The 26,404-nt window shown below is 40.9% G+C and overlaps 1 protein-coding gene across 2 annotated transcripts; it reads left to right on the plus strand.

The window, feature by feature from the left end:
- Nucleotides 1–26,404, plus strand: LOC149441983 (leukocyte elastase inhibitor-like). Of its 2 annotated transcripts, XM_089656682.1 has the most exons (7): nucleotides 1–131; nucleotides 5,472–5,647; nucleotides 13,142–13,282; nucleotides 22,617–22,734; nucleotides 23,524–23,666; nucleotides 24,329–24,496; nucleotides 25,977–26,404. In XM_089656682.1, exons 2-7 carry the CDS (start codon nucleotides 5,480–5,482, stop codon nucleotides 26,376–26,378), a joined length of 1,140 nt encoding a protein of 379 aa, XP_089512808.1. In that variant the 5' UTR covers nucleotides 1–131; nucleotides 5,472–5,479; the 3' UTR covers nucleotides 26,379–26,404. The 2 variants fall into 2 exon arrangements, with proteins under 2 accessions (XP_089512808.1, XP_089512809.1); XM_089656683.1 differs by lacking the exons at nucleotides 1–131; nucleotides 5,472–5,647 and adding an exon at nucleotides 12,329–12,492.

Genomic DNA, 26,404 nt, shown 5'->3' on the forward strand with positions numbered 1-26,404 from the left:
TCCTAACCCTTTCGCTGTCTTGTAATTGTTTCACAATCTATGGGAAAAGGCTGCAGCAACAACCCGTCACCACCCAGCTCTGTGAAATATACAGCTGAAAGCTTTTCAGAAGGTTGGGAAAAATACAGAGGGTAAGGCATATCAAACTGAAATCTTTGCAAAAGTGTCAGAGCAAGCTAGAACAAATTATTGTTCCTATGACTGCTTAACATGGAATGGCACACAAAAACACTTTTTTTCAGTTTTCCAATAGATCGATTGAGTCCTTATTGCTGTTTTACACAAGAATGAGATCACACCCTAACCACATTACAGTGTGGTTAGGGTGTGATCCCAATCCATTGTAACTGTAAAAACTGTAAAAAATATACTGTATAACTGTAAAAAATGTAAATGTTTGCTTAAGAACCAGAATGGAATCAGCATATTGTTGTTGCTTCAAATCTTGCACTATATATTTTTGTGTTCAGGTGTATACTGTATGTTGCAAGGTGCCATATATAAATGCATTACGTTACAACATACGGCTTCCATTTCCATGCTTCCATGGTACTTTACTGTAAGTTCTACACTTGTATGGAAGAGGGTGTTGTATACATGCAGCATTTTTTCTGTTTTTCTACTGACCAAAGAAACAGTAAATATATTTGAACTGCTGCATTGTACTAGGCACCTTATTTCTGACAACAGTAAGGCCTCTTTTACATGGGCCTAGCTGCTGACTTGTTATCCACAGTGGATTATTTTGTCAGCAGTGTCTGGTCTGCAATAAGGAGGAGATCAGGAACAGATATGCCACCTACCGCATGCTGGTTTGAAGAGGTTTTCACAATGAAATACCATGCCACAACCAAGTCCGATGTATGCAGTTGTGGTGCAGCCTCATTCACATCTGTGGGGTACGGTGGCAGGCTGTATCATTTGCTAAACGAAACATGCTCTTCCTTTTTTTTTGCTCGCCACAAAGAACAGCGCATATTTGAGGCCAAAGAAGTGTGTGTGTGACTGTCTGGCAGCCTGATTTTGACTGGTGGCTGAGTACTGGTAAAAACACACCTTAACCTCCTGGTTTTGCCACACTGACAATGCCGATGTGAAAGAGGTCTAAGTTGTTTTACATACACTATATTGCCAAAAGTATTGGGACATCCCTCCAAATCATTGGATTCAGGTGTTCCAATCACCTCCATGGCCATAGGTATATAAAATCAAGCACCTAGGCATGCAGACTGCTTCTACAAACATTTGTGAAAGAATGGGTCGCTCTAAGGAGTTCAGTGAATTCAAGCGTGGTACCGTGATAGGTTGTCACCTGTGTAATAAGTCCATCCGTGAAATTTCCTTGCTACTAAATATTACACGGTCAACTGTTAGTGGTATTATAACAAAGTGGAAGCAACTGGGAACAACCGCAACTCAGCCACAAGGTGGTAGGCCCCGTAAAATGATACTGGGGTCCGAGCATGCTGAAGCGCACAGTGTACAGAAGTTGCCAACTGTTTGTAGAGTCGATAGCTAAAGACCTCCAAACTTCGTTTGGCCTTCAGATTAGCACAATAGTGCATAGAGAACTTCATGGAATGGATTTCCATGGCCGAGCAGCTGCATCCAAGCCTTACATCACCAAGTGCAATGCAGAGCATTGGATGCAGTGATGTAAAGCACGCCACCACTGAACTTCATGTGGCCTTCAGATTAGCACAAGGACAGTGTGTAGAGAGCTTCATGGAATAGGTTTCCATGACTGAGCAGCTGCATGTCGCCACTGGACTCTAGAGCAGTGGAGACGTGTTCTCTGGAGTGACGAATCACGCTTCTCTGTCTGGCAATCCGATGGACGTGTCTGGGTTTAGCATTTGCCTGATTGCATTGTGCTAAGTGTAAAGTTTGGTGGAGGGGGGACTATGGTGTGGGGTTGTTTTTCAGGGGTGGGCTTGGCCCCTTAGTTCCAGTGAAGAGAAAGTAAGGAGTCAGCATACCAAGACATTTTGGACACATTCATGCTCCCAACTTTGTGGGAACAGTTTGGGGATGGACTCTTCCTGTTGCAATATGACTGCACACCAGTACACAAAGCAAGGTTCACAAAGACATAGATGAGTCAGTTTGGGGTGGAGGAACTTGACTGGCCTGCACAGAGTCCTGACCTGAACCTGATAGAACACCTTTGGGATGAATTAGAGCGGAGACTGTGAGCCAAATCTTCTCGTCCGACATCAGTACCTGTTTTCACAAATGTGCTTCTGGAAGAATGGTCAAACATTCACATAGACATACTCCTAAACCTTGTCGACAGCCTTCCCAGAAGAGTTGAAGATGTTATAGCTGCAAATGGTGGGCCAACTCAATATTGAACCCTACGGACTAAGACTGGAATGCCATTAAAGTTCATGTGCGTGTAAAGGCAGGCGTCCCAATACTTTTGGCAATATAGTGTACATAGTTGGTAAAGTTGACTAAAGACACCAGTCCATTCAGTTCAACCTGTGTCTGTCTGTGTGTATATGTGATTACGTCACTACCAATTCACATATCCCTGTATATCGTGTTTGCTAAGGCTCCCACCTAAAAGGTTTTTGAAAATAATGACACTCCTTGCTGACACCACCAACTGTGGAAGGGAGTTCCACATCCTTACCGCTCTAAAAGTAAAGAACCATTTACGCAGTTTAACACTGAACCGCTTCCCGGCCAACTTCATTGAGTGGCCACGTGTCTTCTAAAGCAATCTGAAACTGAATCGTTTTTTTCCAAGGAGAAAATCACTACTGAGTTATCTGTAAACTGCAATCATATATCCTCTTCAGCATCTCCTCTCTATAGAGAATAAGTTTAAATATGCTAGCTGCTTCTCATAGCTGAGGTCCTCCAACCTCTTATTAGCTTTGTTGCCCTTCACTGGACTTTCTCCAGTTCCAGCACATCCCTCCTGAGGACTGGAGACCAGAACTAGACAGCATACTCTCGATGTGGCCAAACCAGAGTAAAGTGGTTAAAATGTAGTTTTTTCTATGGTAAATGCTTTTTCAATGCATGCTGATAGTATGCTGGCCTTGCTTGCTACATATTGGCATTGCCTGCCATTTCTGAGCCTGTGATCTACTAGGACCCTCAGATCCTTAGCCATCGAGTAGCTTGCATTCATATTTTTAGCCCCAAATGTATTTTTCAATATTGAACCTCATTTGCCATGTAGTTACCAACCCCTCTATTTTATTGAGGTCTTCCTGTAGAGTTGCTATATCCTGTTGTGAAGTTATTGCTCTACTTAGCTTTATGTCATCAGTAAACTGGTTGAACTGTTTATACTAACCTCTATATTATTGGTCCCAGGACTATACACATTACACTCTGTTTCCCTTGTTGTTCCACAGCTCAATTTACACTCATGCCTTGTTTAAAGTGATTGTAAAGTTTCAGATTAAAAAAAAAAAACAAACGTCATACTTTCCTTCTCTTTTGCACAGAGCAGCCCCGATTCTCCTATTCTTGGGTATTGCGCTGGCGCTCCAGGCCCCTCCCTCCTGCTTAGTGCCCCCAAAGCAAGCACTCTTGCATGCTCATTCCCTAGTCTATGAGACACGCAGGGCATGGCTCAGCCCTGCCCCCTGCTCCCTCCTCACTGGCTGTGATTGATAGTAGCGGGAGCCAATGGCTGCGTGTCAGCCAATGAGGATCGGGCTCAGGTGAATATAAGGAAGAGACTGAGGGGGCAGCTGCCTACTGAAGGTTTTTTACCTTCATGAACAGAATCCTAAAACCTTCAGCCTTTAGAACCACTTTAAATTGACCTGTCACTTTTGACCTTCCGAAAATGTGGGTTGCCTAACTGTTATGCAGATCTTCTGGTTTACATACTGTAAAACTCTAAAATGAAAAAAGTATGCAGATAGGGAGTCAAAGTAAAGTCTGACATCTTCATTTGCTCTAGGTCAGTGTCTTAAAGTGCTGAATCAAGATGTTTAGCATGCCAGCTAAATAACTGGCATTTTCAGAGGAAACCCTCAGCACTGGTAGCCTCCACCAGCCTCTCATGACTGGCTTTCTCTAACGTAAAAAGTCATATGAGTTTTTTTTCTGTATGTGACCCTCTAATGTTAAACAGCATTTCCCAACATGCAGATATTTTAGTCACCTTTTATTTTCAGCATATGTTAGCTTACAGTGATGGGTTGTCACTATTAGTTTTTGGGGAAGAGAGAGATTCCCTGCTCTAAGGACCCGTCTGTAAACCTTATGCTAACCGTCACTTTAACCGAACACTAACCCTTTCTGTAATTTTAACAGTAACCCCAGTACCTCCATTATGTTGAAAACCCCAACCCCCCAATGGGTGATCAATGGACATTTCAAGAATTTTAACAAACTTGCAGATTCCTACCTTTTCCTACTCTGAAGAAAAAGCTGCTGTTCTCTGTAGATTGAATTTGAATGGGAGTGACTTTTTCATTAAGAATCAACTAATGCACTTGTAGTGTCCTAATGAGGAGAATGCAAGGTTTGCAATCCTTTAGAAGTGATTAACCCTTTAGGAATATCTCACCAAAACTGGATTTTTTTGTTGTTGTAGAGGTTGCCTAAAATCTGACTTGTATCTTATTGCAGATATTTGGGAAAAGCAGTGAGCCAATCACACAAAAAGTAAAGGACACTCCTGAGGGTATTCCACACACCAGTGGTGTATGGAAAGCCTTCATGTTGCTTTTTACAGATACTGTAATAAAAGTGTTGCAGATTGATAAGAAAGGTATTTTTAATAACATTCAATTACAATGTGGCTTGTGATAGCAACTGTATATGCTATATTATATATTTTTTTTCTAATGAAAGTGAAGTTACCCTTTAAGTAAACATAATCCTACAATGCTCCAATACCGGCATCAGAACCATCACCATAATTTTCAAGTACTCAAATATTTCCTAAATCAGTCCTTAAGCTGGCCATAGATGGATCAAACCCAGGTTCAGCAGGAACCGCTCAAGATTCGCTCCATCTATGGGCAAGCTCGTTGCACTGAAGTTGATCCTTCGATCAACTTCAGTACAACCAGCCTGTTGCAATTCTTTGCATGCGATTACTGCCAGCAGCTATACCCGCAATCAGTGATCACTGTGTTCTGCTGGCAGGGAAGGCTCCCCACCAGCAGAACACAATAGCACTACAGGAGGGATTATCCAGATGAACACTGACTGTGTTGATGGGGGAATCCAGTGATTTTCTCCCCTGCAATCAAAAATGAGAATGATCTGTGGCTTGTTTTACTCTTTCCTCCTGGCTTGATGACTAAAGTAATTGCTTCCTTACCAATTAACTGCACATATGACAGAGGTTTACTCCATATTACCCAAAAGCTAAGAAAAAAAACAAACAAACAAAAAACTAATTTTGACTGGATTTCATCAATGGTTTTTGTACATTTAACTTCACAGATAATTTACAGACTAATCATTATGCTATATTACCTTTACAGGAACCAAAATGGATGCACTGACTTCTGCTTGCACCAACTTTTCACTTGATTTATTCAGAAAATTAAGTGTACATAACCCCACAGGGAATATTTTCTTTTCTCCATTAAGTATCTCAGCTGCATTGGCCATGATTTCCATGGGGATTAAGGGTAAAACAGCAGAACAAGTATCAAAGGCAAGTATTAACAGTCTGAATAAGAATAACATTAGCTAATTTATCTAAAGTGATTAATTTATATGGAATCTCAAACTATGCAAAATGTTAGAGTTTATTTATAACATTGCAAGGGTTAATGCAGTAGATATGCAATGCACATACTTTTTTTATTTTGTTTTCTTTAGGCCTGTAATATTTTAGGGTCCCATGCAGGGCAAATGAACAGATTCTCTTTAATGCCCACTCCCCAGAAGAACATACTCCCCACCTTTCTTTCATTGCCCCATCACTACACTACATTCAGCTGCCATGAGTAAGGAAAGAAAGCTGTGTGCAAACTTACATGGTGTGGATGAGATCTGTAGTAAGTTACAAATGCAGGTTGCCATCATTGACGTCTTTCTAAAACTGCTAGTTGCTGGAATGTTTCTGGCCTAATGCTTTGTTTGTAATTGAAAGCAATAGAGCAGAAACAGACTCAGAACAAGCATTCAGTCAATAAAAGCAGAGTGAAGTTCTGCAACTGGCATTTTCTAAAAAGAAGTTGATAATGACAGCCTTCATATCTATTTTAGTATACATTTCCCTTGATCAGTATCCTTACATAAATAGATTGTCCAGTTTAATGGAATACAAGCAACAATTTACCTTATAAATCCCTACATCTTTGCATACTGGGTGGCTCTTATTGCTAAATGTGGTCATCGGTCAAGTGCCTCTGACAATGCAAATTACCAAGAAGATAAAAACCTTATCAGTATTGAAAGGTCCTAGATCATGTCATTCTATAAAAATGAATGTCAGGGCAATCCTTACTGCAGACAAGTGTACTTTATTACAGTTGTAAAGTTATTACACCAGGTGTACTTTGTACTTGGTTACTGTTGCTAACAGGAACCTGCATTTAACATAAATACAGATAAGTAATAAAGATATGTGCATCAAAGGTGGATCTGGTTTGGCTTCACTTAACATTGTTCCAAAATAAATAGCAACTTGTGCCATTGGGAGTGTTTACCAAAAGATAGTCACTTCCTGGCTGCTCCCTTTCTGGCTGCCTTACCTAGAAATGTTGCTGTTGAGTTGAACTGTAGAGACCCCCCAAGTTGTTTAGACACTACCTGGCCACATAACTGTTGTGCTCAGTCCTGTAGCCTGATCTTTTCTAATCAATGAAATATTAATAAAATTAAACCCAACTTGTACTCTAGGTCTGGTTTGGAAAATACTCAAGTGTCAGATTGTAAGGCCATTCTATCTCCTGCTTGAGTCCAATGCTCATAACAGAGATTCAAAAACTGTCCTGTAACAACGGGAGTGCCAGGATTACATAAAAGAAAAAAAAAGTTTTGTAAATCTACAATTTTTACCCAGCCCCAGCAGCGTGGGAAGCCTGCCACTTGTCAACTTTAAGATCACACAGGAGACAGATCCACCCGCATGGAAGCCTTGCAGACTGTGACCCAGCTGATATTTCTGATCTGAAAAGAATAGAATTCAAGTGTATAACAAAATGCACACCTATTCCTAAAAGGTCCAACAGTAAAACAGACATGAATAATACTCATTACTTTATTAGAGGACGACTACTGGCTGGTGGATTTTTATTGCTATATGTGTCACCTCCTATTTGATAAAATGTTTTCAGCAGTACGGGAAGTGAGGGGAAATCTTTCTAACGGAGCCCTGGAAAGCAGGAGAAACCAGAGAAGTGTTTTAGTCCCCTACTCCTTCCAAAACTAGATAAAGAAAATGTTTTTGCTGGACATAAGTTGTAAGAATAGAGATACGGATTCTTAAAAATTCCCAATCCTGACTGGACAGTCACAACTAAAACATATTTGATTCTTTTAAAGTTCACTTTAAAGAATACACGTACATATTTTTGCAGAAAAAAAATGTGTATCTTATTTTTTTCCCACAGGATCCTGCAAAGCATTGCACCAATGGTCAGTGGTTCGCGGGTGCAATGTCAGTCTCTTGCAAACACTTCTACCAGCTCTCTGCCCATACCTTTGTATAGGCTTTCTGTTACAGTTGCAAGAAAAAGTATGTGAACCCCTTGGGATTACGTGGAGTTTTGCATGAATTGGGCATAAAATGTGCTCTGAACGTCATCTAAGTCACAACAATAGAAGAACACAGTCTGCTGAACATAATACTACACAAACATTAGATGTTGCCATGGTTTAATTACACATAACATGTAAACATTCACAGTGCAGGAAGGAAAAAGTATGTGAGGCCCTAGCTTAATGACTTCTCCCAGAGCTAATTGGAGCCAGGAGTGAGCCAACCTTGACTCCAATCAGTGTGATGATATTGGATGTGTTTCTGACAGTTGTCCTGCCCTTAAAAAACACACACCTATTTTGGGTTTACTGGTTTCAAGAAGCACTGTCTGATGTGAACCATGCCTCGCAGAAAAGAGCTCTCAGAAGACCTACGATCAAGAATTGTTGACTTGCATGAAGCTGGAAAGGGTTACAAAAGTATCTCCAAAAGCCTTGATGTTCATGTGTCCACGGTAAGACAGACTGTCTACAAATGGAGAAAGTTTAGCACTGTTGCTACTCTCCCTAGGCGTGGTCGTCCTGTAAAAATGACTGCAAGAGCACAGCGCAGAATGCTGCATGAGGTAAAGAAGAATCCCAGAGTGTCAGCTAAAGACCTACAGAAATCTCTGGCACATGCTAACATTTTTGTTGACACATCTACAATAAGGAAAACATTAAACAAGAATGGAGTACATGGGAGGACACCACGGAGGAAGCCATTGCTGTCCAAAAAGAATATTGCAGCATGTTTGAAGTTTGCAAAAGAGCACCTGGATGTTCCACAGCACTACTGGCAAAATATACTGTGGACAGATGAAACCAAGATTGAGTTGTTTGGGAAGAACACACAACACTATGTGTGGAGAAAAAAAGGCACAGCACACCAACATCAAAACCTCTTCCCCACTGTGAAACATGGCGGAGGGAGCATCATGGTTTGGGGCTGCTTTGCTGCCTCAGGGCCTGGACGGATTGTTGTCATTGATGGGAAAATGAATTCCAGAGTTTATCAAGACATTTTGCAGGAAAACGTACGACCATCTGTCCGCCAACTGAAGCTCCGCAGAGGATGGGTGATGCAACAGGACAATGACCCAAAGCATACAAGTAATTCAACAAAACAATGGCTGCAACAGCACAGAATACGCCTTCTGGAGTGGCCCAGTCAGAGTCCTGACCTCAACCCGATTGAAATGCTGTGGCATGACCTTAAGAGAGCGATTCACACCAGACATCCCAAGAATATTGCTACACTGAAACAGTTTTGTGAAGAGGAGTGGTCCAAAATGACTCCAGATCGTTGTGCAGGTCTGATCTGCAACTACAGAAAACGTTTGGTTGAGGTTATTGCTGCCAAAGGAGGGTCAACCAGTTATTAAGTCCAAAGGTTCACATACTTTTTCCTCCCTGCACTGTGAATGTTTACATGTTATGTGCAATTAAACCATGTCAACATCTAATGTTTGTGTAGTATTATGTTCAGCAGACTGTGTTCTTCTATTGTTGTGACTTAGATGACGTTCAGAGCACATTTTATGCCCAATTCATGCAAAACTCCACGTAATCCCAAGGGGTTCACATACTTTTTCTTGCAACTGTAGCTGAAGGAAGTGTTGCTCTATGGGTTTACTGAAAACTACAAGTCTGTCTGCCGTGATGGAAGATGGGACCTTATTGATTCACAGATCTCAGTGAACGCATGATGCAGTGGTGCGGGCAAAGCCCCACACAGCCACACTGATTTTAGATGTAACAGACTGTGGTTTAGAGGAACCCCCATCTGTTGTCACTAGTCACAAAGGATATGTTTTGCGGGTATGCAAGGGTGCTCAGGAAATGTTCCTAAAGGTGAACTTGGCCTTTATGATATCCAGGGATACCAAGTAACTTTGCATTCCATTACCATTGCTTTTTCTTTAGTCCTCATGCACACTGGACGTTTTTAAAGCTGCTGTTTTTGGCTTTTGATGTTTTTTTTCTACAGCTAGTAAATCCCCCAGCATGTTATCCTATGTGTCTATGCACACAAACTGTAATCAACGTTTTTTGGCAGGGACGTTTTTTTGGCTGGAAAAAAAAAACGAGGACTAGTGGGTTTCTTGTGAAGTTTTTTAGCTGTAAAAATGCTCTTAACGCTGACAAACGCGGTAAATCACGGTAAAACACCACAGACTAGTGTTTTTGGACTTTTTTTGACCAAAAAAAATGTGCTGTTTGTAAAAAAAACGCAAAACGTCGGTAAACGCTAATGCAAAAAAGCTGGAAAACACATTTTTAACGTGACTTTACACAACTAACGCTACCAGCATTATCAAAACACCCAGTGTGTATGGAGCCTTACATGTGCTTTGAGTGCTATCATGACATGTCCAGGCCAAGGTAAAAACTGTATTGTTTGCATTCAATCAGTCTACAGCGTGCACTGTGAATAACCAGGAAGGCATCTACTCTGCATTCTTGTTTGATTCCTGTGATGACAGCTCTAAAAGCACTGAGAAAGAAAATTTAGAGACAAGAATCTTTATTTGCAAGGTTTCTCGGTGCGCCTGCACAGATTATAAAAGCCAGTTTGTTTTATCAGTGCAGTCATCCTTTAACTGTAACCTGCAATACACATGAAAGTTGCCATTCCTGAGCTCATTCTCTTTAAAGTGACTGTGTGCTTTGCTCCAGCAGCACTGCTCCACACAACAGAATGGGGCAGTGAGAGAGCAAATGAAAGATACATTTTTCCTGTTGGAGAGCTGTGCTTTAAAGCAAAACTTTTGCACTGCCTTTTTAAATACCTTTTTTATAGCAAAAGTTTGATAATCCTATCCAGGGGCGGACTGACCATTTAGAAACTCGGGCACTGCCGGAGGGCCTGGGGTCAGTAGGGGACCCCATGAGATGCCCCTGGTACCTTTTTCATAGGCTTTTTTGAGTTTGGGCAAGGACACAGGGGCCCCATGATCCCCTATTGCCCGGGGGCCCCATGAGTTGTCAGTCCGCCCCTGATCCTATCCTCTCTAAAAATATGCGTGCACTGAAAATGCACTATACTTTCTCTTTAAGATGCTGGGCCCACTTACTTCAGTTCTCTTACATATGTCTTTCCTGTTAAAATTTTCTGGAATCGGGCAACATTTTACTGGTCTGCAGGATAGATTTTCTAATTTATCTAAACATGCAGGTGATTAAACTGTATACTCCTCTCATATTATATTATAAAATAAAAAATATTTCATTAACATTCTACAGAACTGCCAAACTAAAAATCGGCCTTTTCAAGTGTACTGTGCCTACCAAATTTTGATACAAATGACAAAATGCACTTTTGGACTATGTATTAGATGTCAAAGAGGGGGTGGATTGGATAATGAGATCTACAGAGAACCTACCTACACAGAAAAGTATAACTTTTTTGACTCCCAACACCCACTTGAACAATAACTGGTGGTTATTAGAACCACAACAAACACAGAGTCTAAAGACAAAGAACACAGATATCTCAGAAGTGCTTTTAAAGTTTGAAGCTACCCATTCTGGGATTTTGTGTTGGTTCAGAAAAGTGAACACCCTCCCTACCCCACTGGTTCCCACTATACTTACCGCAGTGAGCTGTCAGTGCCTTTATGGTCTGTGTATTGGTCTGGAAATTTGAAATCCCCACTCCTCTCCCTGCAGATCCAGGGCAGATCAGATCAATTCTGATTGATCAGCTCGCTCACAGAGCATCGCTCTGATCCGTCCTGGAAGAGCTGCAGAAGGAAAATGTAAGAGCAGGGATTTCAAATTGTGTGGACACTGACAGCTGAGCACCAATGGAGGACAGCGGGGACCGAGGGGTGGGAGGGTTATATGGTGTTATTTCACCCTTTCAGAAAAAATGAAAAGGTGAACTAACCCTTTAACATTGCAGCCCTGTGTCGTTCAAGCCCATCAAAACACAGAGACAGAAGCTTGCACATTCAAAAGACCCAACACCCAAACACAAGCAAAGTAACTTGGCATCGTAGGCAGTGCAGTATAGTGAGGAATGCAGGCGTGTACATTAAGGAGGTTTTTTCTACAACTTATGGAAAAGGACAATTTTAATGGCTAAGTTCATTTTTTTTTTTTAAATAAAATCCAGCTCCCCTATGCACCAATATACGATTAACGTACCTCAGTTGCAACATACTTCTTTGATCTGAAGAGCAAGGCCTTACCTTAGCCCTTGTTAAATTTATTTTCTTTTTCAATTCCTGGAATGTAGACAGAGAAGCCAGTAGGACCCCGGAAGCAGATTACCAGCCGATTTCATTTGCACACACATCCTGCACTGACCTCATAATACACACCCCAAACCCATCAGCTATTTTTTCAGAGCATCCTCTGGATCTCTCTCCATGCGCATTTTCCTGGCTAACCCAGCATTCCTTCAGAAGGGCTCATGCCACAGGCAGCCCACGGGACACCCCTAATGTAATGAAAGGGCCTGCTTTACTGGATATAGCATGATTGGATAAATGCGTTGTCCTCCTATTCTATAGTTTTGTTAAATCTAAAGGAGATTGTTCCATCTATTCCATTTGTATCAAATCAGACAGGCCCTTGTACTACATAGCTCATGGGAGGAAGGTAGAATTGTAATGAGAGAGGTGTGGTCCAGAGTGGTGAATACACCTTATCACATCCTCTTCTGTGATACAACAAGGAAGTGAAGGCTTCTGGGAAGTGGCCTACAGGAAGTGAATGCTGAGAGACAATCTGCAGGAAATGATGGAATCTGAAAATCCATTCAAAATCTCACAGAAACTGACAAAAAATTCAACGTCCTGTAAAGTAAGTGAGAGCAAATCACACTGGGATTGTTGGGCCAGAAATGGCATTGGAAAAGGCTTCTATTTATTTTGAAAAGTGAAATTCTGCTCAAAAAGGTGAACTTATCCTTTAACCACTTGCCCTCCTGAGGATTTACCCCTTCCTGGCCAGGCAATTTTTTGCATTACAGTTCTGCATTATTTTGACATTTGCGCGGTCATGCAACGCTGCACCCAAATGAAATTTATGGCCTTTTTTCCAAGAATTGAGCTTTCTTTCGGTGGTATTTGATCGCCTGTGTGGTTTTTATTTTTTTGCGCTGACACTGGGGGGGGAACTGACTTGGTGTCACTGACATCCCCGGTGACACCAATACAGTGATCAGTGCTAAAAAAAAGCACTGACACTGTACTAATGGCACTGGGCAGGAAGGGGTTAACATGAGGGACAATCAAAGGGTTAACTGTGCAGGGAGTGTTTTACTAGGGGGTGGTGTCTGTGTGCTTCACTGTAATCACACAGCTCTGGATGGCTGTGCTTCATTATGAAGCTGTTTATATGGACAGCTGGCAATCTTTGCATAAATGTGTGTTTCCTGTGAAATGTGATCGGTATACGGATTTTAAGGGTTCATTTCTTTTTTTTAAATTTCTGTTCTTTTTATATATAGGCTTTACATTTTGATGCTGTTAAAGATGTCCATTCTAATTTCCAAACACTGAATGCTCAGGTTAATAAGAAAGCTGGTTCCTCATATACACTGAATCTTGCCAACAGACTATTTGGTGAAAAGACATTTGACTTCTTATCTGTGAGTATTCTGTTTCCCCAGAGAACGATGAAATGAGTATTTGTATTTATTAGCTTATATATGCTTTTACTGGACCGTGAGTCAATATTTTTCATCAAACTAGTAGACTATTACAGCAAAAGAGAAAAAGCACAATTCAGGTATGAGTAGCACTGCTCTAACTGAAATCTGATCAGTTGGCAAAGATGACTGCATATAATTGCGTGTTACACCATGCTTGTAAAGAAGATAGGTATGTTAGATCATATCACAGACTTGATGTTCCTGGTAGATCATATCACAGACTTGATTTTCCTGGTAGCATTTCTAAAAATGTTGCTGTTTTAGTGTAGGTGGTACAGGAATTTCAGTATTACAAACCACCTGTTGTATGAACTTGTCACCTTGGCCAATTCAGTTGAAAGAGAGGAAGGAAAGCCTCTAGAGTCTCCATGGGGCCTTGATCAGTAATACCAATGGCACTTAAGCTACAGCTGTTGTCACTGAGTGAGTATAAGGGACAAAAATCTCACATTTCAACCCATCTGTGATTTTCTGACAAGTATCACAAACTGCTTTTAAATAGACAGACTGTGCCAGGGTCGCTAAAGAAGCTGCTCCTGGGGAATAATTGCATATGATACCAGAATAATTAGTTATCCGTGTTGAGGATTGTTGCACAGGCTTTTTATGGCCTTACAGTATTTATGTAAACAATTTATATACAGCTGCATTATCATCGCTAGTAGACAGTTACATACAGCAGATAGCTTAAAAACAAACAAAAACATATAACCAATTGGATCGTCAGGACCCTAGACTTGTCATTTATCCAAAATTTCTAAAGGTAAGTCATTGTGCTCCAACACTGCATCATTTATGCATTTATACAAGGTGATCATAGACCATCCCAATCACACATTTTTTTTAGGCAGAAATTCAATTCAGTTACAGCCCAACTCGAGGCAAAAATTAAATGTAAATGGTGCATTGTACATCGATAACCTTATTCCTCAGTTTTGATTGCAAACATCTCTTCCTAAACCATCCAACAGTGTACTGGGTTAAGTTTCTACCCTGGTGACCAGGCAGTTTCCCCTGCTCATTATCATCTTAGGCACTGGTTGCCTATGATAGAGGACCTGGCCTCTGGAAATGTACTCTCCACCAATAGGTGCCTACATAGTACATGCAGTGATGTGGACATCTAACAAGGACCCCAAGAAGTAAACAGAAAAAAAATAAGACTGTCATGTGACTGTGGCTTCAGGTAAGAAAAATTGACATTTGGATAGGTTTTCCTTTTTCCATACCAGCAGTCAGTGGTGGAGGGAATGAAGGGGGTTAGCTAATATTCTGGAGTTGGGGTTAAAGCGGTTATAGACCTCAGACATACAATATGAACAAAGCATACAGTATATAGTGTGTACTTTTCCCAGTTAGGAGTACTAAGTGTCATTTCTGTCTGCTACTTCATTCCGCTGCTATCAGCTTGAATCTCTTTTGGCGAGTTTTCCCGACACTGCAAATGCTGAAAAGGGAGGAACCTCCAGCAGATTGACTTCCTTAGCTCTGTTCCTGTGTGCTGTGTACAGTGCCAGATTTAAACCTTGGGAGGCCTGGGGCACTTCAAGTTCTGGGGGGGGGGGGGGCTCAATATAGAATTTAAAGTATATGACAACCAAAAAAGTGAACTGAAATGAATGATAAACCATATTTGTTCTAAAAAAAACCTGTTAGGTTCTGAAGAAGATGCTTGTCTTGATTTTTTTTTTTCTCCATTTTAAGGACTGTAAGAATACTCGTTACACAGGTAATTGGAACTGGCAAAATATACATCCCAGTTATGCATCACACTACAATATTAAAATAAAAAGTCTTTCTTCCTGCACTTAGCATCTGCAAAATCTTTACCTAACTCATCAAACTGTATCATCTTGAGGACACTGCTCTCGACAGCCAGTAGCCACAGAGCACTTAGTCTTTCATGGGTCATTGTGGGTCTCAGATAAATCTTTATCAGTCCCAATTTGCTGAATGACCTATTTTCCAAACCACTAGTGACCATTATGCTCAAATGCAGGGGTTGGACAAAGTTATGGAAACACCAGGTAAAATAAATTGTTACCTAATATAGTATTGGACTGAGTATAGCATCCAACAGAGCCTGCATTCTCCTGGTAATTGTCAAATATAAGTCTCAAATATACTATGATATTGAGGTCCAGTGACTCCGGCGCCCAGGAAAGGTGTGAGACTTCATCTGCATGCTTGTCAAACCATGATTTGACAACACCAGCTGTGTGAATTGAAGCATTATCGTCTTGGTAAATGGCGCTGTCTTTGGGAAACAATGTCTGCACCATGGGGTGCACATGGGCTGCCAAAATGTGTACATAGTCACTGGCAGTGACTCTACCTTGATGGTGAAGCCTGTAGAATACCAAGATATGGTTGCGTCACTACCATGCTTTAATGTTGGCACAAGACAGTCCTGGTTGTAAGCTTGCCACACATAAACATGTCTGATGGTTGGGAACAGTGTGAAGCTTGATTCATTGAACCATATTAGTCTTTCATTGCTCGATAGTCCACAATTTATAGGTGTTGCACCACTTTCTCCTCTTCTGAGCTTTAATATCGGTCACTAGTGGTTTTCCAATTACAGCTTGTGCGTGAATGTTTGCTTGTGGAGATCCCTCCATACAGTTTTTGTGGACACGGCTTTTTGTGGCTTTGGAAGACAGAGATTGAGCTCTGCAGTCACTTTTGCAGCAGTTGCTTTCTTATTCTGGGATATAATCCTGCACAATATTCTTTTGTCTTTTTTGATCAGTTGACCATGTCGACCATGCCTATGCTTATCAGATGGTGATTTCCCAGAAACTGTATATGCTATCATAACCCTTGATACTTTACTTCGTGACACTGCAAATAAATTGGTAACTTCAGTCACAGAGCAGAGCAGCAGCTAAGTGGGCGCCAACAATTTGCCTTCTTTGAAACCCAGTAAGCGCTGACATGACTCCATATTCACTGAGCATGCAGTGAATGATGAAAGTGAGGCTTCCCACCTGTTAGTTTGGTGTCTCATCACACAGTGGAAGCAAAAGAATCACTTCCTCTTTCAATGCGAAACATGTCATCACTTTCACACCTGCATTTCACGTATTGTTTCCAATTTCCATATTTTTGACCAACCCCATATATTTTAAACGCTACATTAACACCTGGAAAGGTATCAGCATGCTTTTCATCATGTAATAAAACTGCCTGTTGAGATGGAGTGAGGCATGAGCTTGGAAAAGGCTGCAAACTGGACAATTTCCTCAACACACTGCTGAAGTCTCAAGGGAAAGCACTAATAAGCTTATTAGCTTCACTTTTTATCTCTGCATCATCATAGACTACATAAGTTGACTATTACTTTGAACCTGTCATACACTCTTGTAAGGTAACAGACAACTGATCCAAAATAACAGAAAGTTTCACATCTGAATTTTTTTCTTGTATTAAATTATTTTCTTCTGAGACTGATGTTGGGTTTGCATCTCTTTGTTGACATGCCGGTAGTCGATTTGTAGCCTGCATTGCCACAGAAGTTCCTGGCATCCAGTTACAGCTTTTCATGCCTATCTTGAGTTGATTCCAGAAACTTTTCCAGAGAATCAGTAAGATCCATCACCTTCTTTCAGGTCAACATCAACGCCTTGCAAAGCTTTACTTTTACTGTTGAACCGTGCAAGAATTATGTTCCAGATCTTAGCCATTAGAATGGTTTCAAGACAGTCCATTTTGTATGAAGCCAAAGTAACTAACAGCTTCAACACAACAACAGGCAGCAGCCTGTCCACCAAGATTCAATGGGTGAGCAGGAAATAAAAACTGCCTGATGCTGACATTGTCCAAGGACTGTCCTCAGAAATGACATATCCCACAAAGACTGCAGTTCTGTATCCTGACACCCAATACACACTTTGTTCATTATTTTTATTAATAAAACTAATTTTATAAATCTTATAATTTTATAAAGTGCAGCGTAATTACATCAATGACAGGTGAGGCAATAAGACTCATTACATTTTTCCTCATAGCTTAGGGTCTCTGCAAACTTTTTATGTTTCAAAGCATCCATTTTGTAAACTGGTGTCCAAATCTGAACAGAATATTCAAATTAATTCTTGCTGATGCTCACATTTGGCTCTTAAAACTATGCCATTTTTAATGCAAGTACGTACAATGTAGCTTGCATACCTTCTTAGGAGCTCTAGCTTGGCAGTAGTTTGTGATCTTTTGAGACAAACAGATTGTTCTCCATCATTTCACCCAGTTTTACTTCCATCACAAGATCATACAATGTATTCACATTTTTAGTCCTTTAGGATCTTGCATGTTATGTATTCTGGGAATCTGCTATGCTAAATGCTAATCATTGAATTTATTTTCTTGGGCTTTTGATCAAGTCTGAGTTGCCAGGGCTTTGTGAAAACTGATATCCTTAGTTGGCATGAACCTAATACCCATGTACACTGAGCAATATATTTAATACTTTCAGCAAGCAAAATGTGCAAACAAATGATGGGGTTGGGCCAGGTAACATACGGACGCATTAGCAGCAGTAGGAAGCATAAGTAGTGTGGAAAGTGTATCAGTGAACATCTGATTAGTCATAGGAGAGTAAAGCTGGCCATAGATGAGTCTGTTTTTTTTTTTGTTCAATCAGCCGGTTGAATTAAAAAAAAAAAACTGGCCTGTCCCCATCCACACATTTGAGGTGAACGGGGGAATCCTCCTGCTGTGTCATTGCATTCTGACAGCAGGGAGGCTTCCCCGCTGTCAAAATACACTGTTCAGTGCTGCAGTCTATAGTAGGGCAGTTGTACAGAAGTCTGTTGGTAGATTGATTTCTGTACAACCTCAAAGCTCACACATGGATCAAAATTTGGTCTGTCCTTGCTGAACTGGACATATTGTTATCTATCTATGGGCTGCTTAAAGCTTTAGTTTTCCTCAAATGTGTCCTCGGGAATCACTTCATGGTCATGTTTTCAAAAAAGTTCTCTTTAATATTTTCTACAAAAAAAAAAAAAATGGATTGCTTGTGGTCCCTAACAGATTAGGAAACACACAGCTATGAAGTAGTGTGGGTGTGGTACGTCTAAACAAAATCCTGCACTGAGGAGGATCTGCACAGTGTGGTATGATTTTAAGGGGATTGTGAATTATACAGATTTTTTTGTATATGCACATGCATTTAGATTTTTATCTATAATTGTGATACAATTATCTTGCTATTATTGTATGTATGACTTAGCAGCAGGTTTGTACAGCAGTATCACACATGTGGGATTAATATAAAGTGCTACGGAGCGCTGCATTATTTTTATAGATATGAATGGTAACACATGGATAATAGATATGAATGGTAACACATGCAAAACCTATCTAGAACTCATGTAAAACATGTCTAGACACGGACACTGCAGCTGCACCTTAATACAAGTGTTAAAGCAACAATGCAAACAGCCCCCCCAACCTAATAAGAAGCAAATAGCAATTATTGATATCAATCATTCATACATGCAAACAAAAACAAAAAAAATTTGTAAATAAATAAATCATCCAAAATTACAAGTTGGTGTATATATGTGATGTGAATATAATAACAGTGCCAACAAAAGTTCATGTAGAATATTGTGCATCTGCTCTTTTCCATGATCTACCAATTAGTAGAGAGTGCAGCCAAAATCACCCCAAAACAGGAGCGGACTGACCATTCGGACATTGCCCGGGGTCAGTAGGGGGCCTGGTGAGAGGCTCACTTGGCACAATTCACTAAGCAGTATCTTACCACATCCGAGCATGCGGTAGGATACCGCATAGCATTTTTACAAAAAAAGTTTAAATTCACTAAAAAACACTAGTAAAATACCACAAGAGTTATTTTATCAAGCCGTGCGGTATTTTAGTAGTGAAAACCATGCGTTAATGGTTCAGCTATCAGTGGGGTTCTCCAGTGACAGCTGAATGTAAAAGAAAGAATTGCCGGCAATTAAAAAAATAATTTAAAAATGGTGTGGGGGTCCCCCCTCTATCCATACCAAGCCCTTTGGGTCTGGTATGGATTTTGAGGGGAACCCCCATGCCAAAAATTTAAAAAAAAAATGGCATGGGGGTCCCCCCCAAAATCCATTCCAGACCCTTATCCGAGCATGCAGCCTGGCAGGTCAGGAAAGGGGGGGGGGATAAGTGAGTGCCCCCCACTCCTGAACCAAACCAGGTTACATACCCTTGACAGGGGGGGCTCCCCCCAAAAGCACCTTGTCCCCATGTTGATGGAGACAAGGGCCTCTTCCCCACAACCCTGGCCGGTGGTTGTGGGGGGTCTGCGGGTGGGGGGCTTATCGGAATCTGGAAGCCTCCTTTAGCAAAGGGGCCTCCAGATCCCACCCCCTCCTTCCTATGTGAATCAGTATGGTGTACATGGTACTGCTACCCATTCACAAAAAAGAAACGTATAGTGTGAAAAAAGACAGGAGACGGTCTTTGACAAGTCCATTATTAAAAGAAGAAAAATAAAAGAATGCCCCCCGAAGTAGATCCAATGTCAATCACGATATCTGCTGCTACCTGAAAAAAGAAAAAAAAAAAGAAAAGCTCTGCTCCCGATGCTGGCTCCCAGCCATCTGACTGCTCTGCTGGATTGACAGTTCTTAAATATGTAAGGGGCGGGGCCACCCAGTGACATTAGGCACGTGGGCCCCTCCTCCTCGTAACATCATTGACCCAGCATTCCCCAGTTGATGATGCCTCAAAGGGTGGGGTCACACACGTGATGTCCCTTGGTGGCCCCGCCCCTAATGTCCCCGGGGCAGCCTCGAAATAGGTCTTTTGATGATGAAATGCGTCGGGAGGAGCCTCCCTCTGATGTCATCATGCTGTCGGCCATCTTGGAAGCATTTTTTGTTTATGCTTTTTACCATTCTACAGCTTGTAAGTAGGAATTTTATTTGCGCAAATAAAGGCTAGTCAAACTTATTGCCTCATGAGAGGCATGCATTTTCTTTCATGTTACTAATTTGACAGTTCACATCCTGGCTTGTGAGGCTTGGGAGATATCTGATCCTGGCATGACATGGAAATTTGAATGATACCTTATATTGCTATGCTGGTTAAGACCCCCTATAATTAAGGGGTCTCTGCTTCTGGCAAGCCTCCGTTTATTTACATGTTGGTGGAACACATATTGGCGAACAATTGGATGGATTAGGATTCACAGCATTAACTTCACATTCACAGAACTGGAGAACGGCTTCACTATTAATTGTGGAGCACTGCATTTACACGGACGTTATTGTTTTCTGCATGGACTATATATCTATAATAGAACTGGGAATTTGAACAGTTTGACTTGTTTATAATAATATTTAAAATGTCATGTAAAACACAACAAATAAAATACAAGATACGGTCTTGCTAATCATGCATGTTTGGGGAAAAAAGCAGAACTATATTTTTATCATCCAGCAAATACAGATGGGGGTTGTGAGAGAATAGGCAGCAAAATGGCCGTATTGGGAAGGAGAGGGAGAGAAGAGCAATAAGACTAAATTATAGAGAATGGAGAATAAGAGGCAGAATTACTGCATTGAGGAAAAGAGGAAGTGAGTCTGGAGAAAAGGCAGCATGACCAGATAGGAGAGGAGGGTAAGAGAAGTATCAACAAGACCAAATTCAGGAGGAAAGAGACAGTTCGACCAGGTTAGGGAAGAGGGAGAGAGAAGAGAAAGCAAGACTGGATTAGGGAACAGGGAAAGAGAAGAAAAGAGATAGCAAAATGGATTGCAGTGGAGGGTGAGGGAGAGAAGGCAGTATGACTAGACTATGGAGCAGGAGAAAAGAATAACCAGGACAGTAGTGGAGATGGGGAAGAGGGATAAAAAAGGCAAAAAGGCCGGAATAAGGAAGAGGGGAAAAAAGAGGCAGAGTAAATGGACCGGGGAGGAGGGTGACAGAACGCACAGTGAGACCCAAATGGGGAGGAGAGAGAAGCAGCATGACTAAACTGGCTTGGCAGAAAGATCTGCCAAACCTGGAAGGAAGGGGAGAAAAGACATAATGAAACCATGAGACCAGAGTCAAGTTTCAGAGGACGTTACTGAAAGACTTTGTCTGCCCACTGACGAAATGCTTACCTTGTTACTTGACCCAGTACCTACACATGTCTACAGCCATTGCGGGTGACAAAAGCAGGTTACAAAGTGCAGATTATGCACTTATTAAAAGAAAGAAAGAGACTGTAGGTCATCCTAACACCCACCAGCCCAATGGGCAAATATCTCCCCGTACACTTGCCTTACCATTGAACTGTGGCATAGTGCAGGTGATAACAGAAGCAGCAGTAGTTTCAGAGCTAAATGTCCTCTTCACTTTTAAAGTGGTTGTAAACCTCAGACATGAACAAAGTATATCCCTCTATAGTGTGTACTTGCCTCAATCCAGAGCACTAAGTGTTATTTCTGTCTGCTGTCTCATTTCTATGTTATCAGCAAGAGTCACTGCTGACAAGTTTTCCTTACACCAAGAGAAAAGAAATGACAGGGGAGGAACCTCCAGTAGATTGACATGGTGAGCATGCACCGTCTGTGATTAGTAATCCTAATAAAGCCACTGACAAGATGGCAGCCCTTGTGAAAGTTAGGCAGAAGTTAAATAGCAAAATAAGCTAGCAATGGCAGTTTCCATGTTTCTATTATGACAAATTCTTTTAAAGTGGAACTTTAGTTAGAAAATTAGGACCTGCTAAATGACTTCAAACTGGCCCATTGTGCAGGTATAGCTATGCAAAACATTAAAAATAAATGGCCATTCTGTTTAAAATCCAGTAATACACAGTCTCACCCTCCTCTGCACATGCTCAGTTGCTCTCTATTTTTCAGCACTGTGCAGAAAACATAGAGGCTGATCTGCTGACAGCCTGAAGATATACTGCTGCTGAGAGGCTCTGGGCTTCAGCAAAATGGCCAAGCAGAAACCGGAACAATGCTGGAGGCCATTTACAGCACACACTAATTTGGTAGCATTAATATAAATGTGGAATATGTGTTTCTTGCTGAAGAACATTATTTGTTAAAAAATTGTTATGGGTAAAGTTCTGCTTTAGCTTCAGGAATTAGAGCTCCTTAATGTAAATGTGAAGACGTGCAATGAAGCTAAATGGTGCTCTTGCAGTATCTTGCCAGAAAAAAAATGAATTGTGTTTTTTCTTTACAACATCTAGTACATTTAATTGTAGTCATTGATCATATGACATGATGTTTGGAGTTTAACATAATAAATTGCTCTTTCTTACCAGGGATTTTTATCTTCACTGCAAAGTCTATATCAGGCAAAACTAGGCACCGTTGACTTCTTAACTGAACATGAAGCTGCAAGAAAAGAAATCAATGCTTGGGTTTCAGAACAAACAAAAGGTTAGTATGCCATTTAAAAACTGAATACAACACATATTTAGTAGAAAAGTAAGTTGCAACAAGATTTGCCCCAGAAAATGATCTAGATCACCTTTTCTCAACCTTTTATCAGTCAAGCCACCCTTAAACAAATCTCCGCTCTGCCCCACCAGCATTCACTAGAGCACCAGACTGTGGAGGGGACGGGGAGGTCTAGCTCAGGCTCTCAGCAGCATGCTGAGAGGCTGAGCCAGTTGTCGATTAGGCATCTGGACAGATCCTGACATTATTGTCAGGATCCTTGCAGAAACTGGACTTGCTCTGTGATGTCAGCCGACAGCATGCTTTATCCCTGGTCACAGGAGTGCAGACCCCACAGGAGAAGCATGGCCAAAAAAGCTTTGCCCATACTTCTCCATAAAGTGTATGTTACCCCAACATTTCATATTCCTGATATTTGTCAGTATTACCATGTACTATACCTGTGTTAAAAAGTATCCTGTTTTCTTTGCATTGTTTCCTTTGTGTGAAATACCTGGTGATCCTGCCAGTGCCCGCTTTCACATTTCAAACTGTCCATGCTAGGCATGATAGCACATCTACCCCAGCATGGTCAGTTTTCTTGCTGTACTGGGAGAGCAACCTGCCTGTCCTCCAATGGTCAGATTTCTGCTGACATGCTAGAGTGTGCTGCTGTTTTTCCACCCCACCTCTCTAAGTTGTTATGTTATGCACTGGGTCTGTGTGTGTACTGTGTATATACTGTTGTTCAGTTTGTTTAAAACTTATTTATATATCATATATTTTTAGGAAAGATCCCAGAAGTGTTGTCTGCAGGATGTGTGAATTCAGCAACCAAATTAGTTCTAGTGAATGCTTTATATTTCAAAGGTGACTGGGCTGAAAAATTTAATGTTGAACAAACAACTGAAGCTCCATTCAGGCTAAACAAGGTAATGTCAAGGTACCATATGTATCTCAGGTACTACTGTTAACATTTTAGTAATCTGTTTCAAATAATGCCAGGCATTGCAAAGATAAACATTGGTGTGCATCAAGCACTGGCAACCACTGAATGATTCGGATCGCACTGAATCACATGGCAAGGGTAATAATATTGGTTTCTATGGAGACTGTTCACATCAATGCAGTGCAGCTGCGATCTAACTTTGGGAAAGGGTCCTGTGGTTTTTTGGTGTGATGTGTCACAATTCTGTGGTCCATAGACTTCAATGGAAATGCTTTCAAATCCCTTATCTGTCCTATTGTCATACGATTCCATCAGGCTTTCTTCCCCAGCACAGAAATCACAGGTGAATCAAACTGCACTTGAAAATCGGATCAAAATTGCACTACATCAGTGTGAAAGTAGGGTAAAATATGTTTTTAAAAGCAGTCTTACTTTTATAGAATTTCTTCACACCTGACTAAATCTTTAGCACAGGTCCTTGTTCAAATAGAGAACTTCTTTATACACTCCATCACAGCATTATGTACAGTATAATCATTTCCAGAATAATGTAACTATGGTTTTAAAATCATTATTTTCATTTGCATTCAGATTAGTTCCTAGTGTTTTAATGAATAACCATATTATATATTTTATTTCCCTTAGAATGAGCAGAAGACAGTAAAAATGATGTATCAAATGAAAAAGTTTCCCTTCAACTATGTCCCGGAAATTAACTGTCGTATCCTAGAGCTTCCATATGTGGACAATGAACTCAGCATGATTATTATGTTGCCTGACAGCATTGATGATGATACCACTGGGTTACAAAAGGTAAAAATACTCATAAATAACAATATCAATTGTTTTGGTAGATAGTTGGCCAGTTAATGGTGGAAAAAGACTGCAAAGGATAATTTTGGAAAACTAAGGTTTTAAAATGATCCACTGGGTTACAAATGTCAGGTCAGCAGTCACCATTTTATTCTCCAGGTTCTATGCTTTCAGAAAATCTAATTGGCCTGGACTGAAAGTGGATAAAACTTTTTTTTTATCTATATGTTTTTTGCTTGTCAAGTTGGTTCAACTAATATCATATTCAAATCGAAGCTCATCCCATTGATTTCTAAATAAAAGAAACAGAGCAGATTTTTTATTACAGCATCAGCTATTATAGTTTCTGTAGTTACACAGAAACTCCTGACAGCCATGAATTGCTGGCTTACGGAAATGGAGGAGCTGCATAGATGGAAGAACTGAATGTACTGCACACATCCTGTGTACTTTGAAGGTTTTTTGGGTGCATCCACAACTGGTTAAATATTTGGCCAGCCAAAATTGATATTTCACCTTCAAGTTTGCATAAATCCTAGTGGGTTGAAACATCTTTTATCATCTGGGGATTCAGGAAGTCTCCTTGCTCTAGTCCAGCAATGGGCAAACTACGGCCCGGCGGACCTTTTAATCCGACCCGCGGAGCTAGGCTCCCGCTAGGCTCCTCTCACAGTCTGCCCTGAAGACTGGTGCAGCATGAAAATCTGTCTCCTGTGAGGATCTGTCCCCCTCGACGTATCTGCGCATGTGCCGGAGATCGCCGATTGGCTGCTAATGCCTGAAACTGGCACATGCGCAGATACGTCGAGGGGGACAGATCCTCATAGGAGACAGATTTTCAGGCTACACCGGAACGAAGCAGGAACACAGCGAGAGGAACGCGCGGAGCAAAGGTAAGTGAATTGACACAGGGGGGACTTGATATGGGGGATGAATTACTATAGGGGGGATGAATTACTATAGGGGGGATGAATTACTATGGGGGATGAATTACTATATGGGGGATGAATTACTATATGGGGGATTAATTACTATGCTTACTATGGGGGAATATTACTATACTTACTATGGATGACACATACACATCATTCATCTACTCTTGGTCCGGCCCCCGGGTCCAATATATGAACCCATTGCGGCCCTCAAGTCAAAAAGTTTGCCCACCCCTGCTCTAGTCCCTTCCTCTAAACTAGACTCTCCTGCCTTTTTCTGCATTCTCCATAAAGTAATATAAACATGCAGCACATATGTGTGGTTTCCCCTGTAAAAAAAAACAAAAAAAGAGCCAAATTATTGTTATACATGATTTATGTGATGCCAACAGTTTTCACACCACTTCATAATGTAAGGGGAGACAGTACAACTGCAAAACAATTCAAGATAGGAGGCTTAGGACAGCAAATATTGATTATAGTTATTGTGTAATGTTTATATGCAACACTGATCTTATATTTTTACACAAATCATTTGCATTTTGTAGCTTGAAAGAGAGCTGACTGTTGAAAAGTTTCAGGAGTGGACACAACCAGAACATATGAATACCATTGATGTCCATGTACACCTGCCAAAATTCAAGCTGGAAGATAGTTACAAGCTGAAATCGGTATTATGTACTCTAGGAATGGTGGATATTTTTGATGCAGGTTCTGCAGATCTCTCAGGAATGTCAGGATCCAAAAATCTTTTCTTATCTGAGGTTGTTCACAAGACATTTGTGGAGGTGAATGAAGAAGGTACAGAGGCAGCTGCTGCTACTGCTGGCATTGCTTTGATGTGTCTGCTACCTGAAGAGGAATTCAATGCTGATCATCCCTTTCTCTTCTTTATTCGTCATAATATTACTAGGAACATACTTTTTGCTGGCAGATATTCTTCCCCTTAAAATTGCAAATAAAATGTTTAAGCGTG

This window comes from Staurois parvus, unplaced genomic scaffold (genome assembly GCF_062004578.1).
Source record: "Staurois parvus isolate SC_StPar_1 unplaced genomic scaffold, SC_StPar_1.0 ptg000928l, whole genome shotgun sequence".
NCBI lineage: Eukaryota > Metazoa > Chordata > Amphibia > Anura > Ranidae > Staurois > Staurois parvus.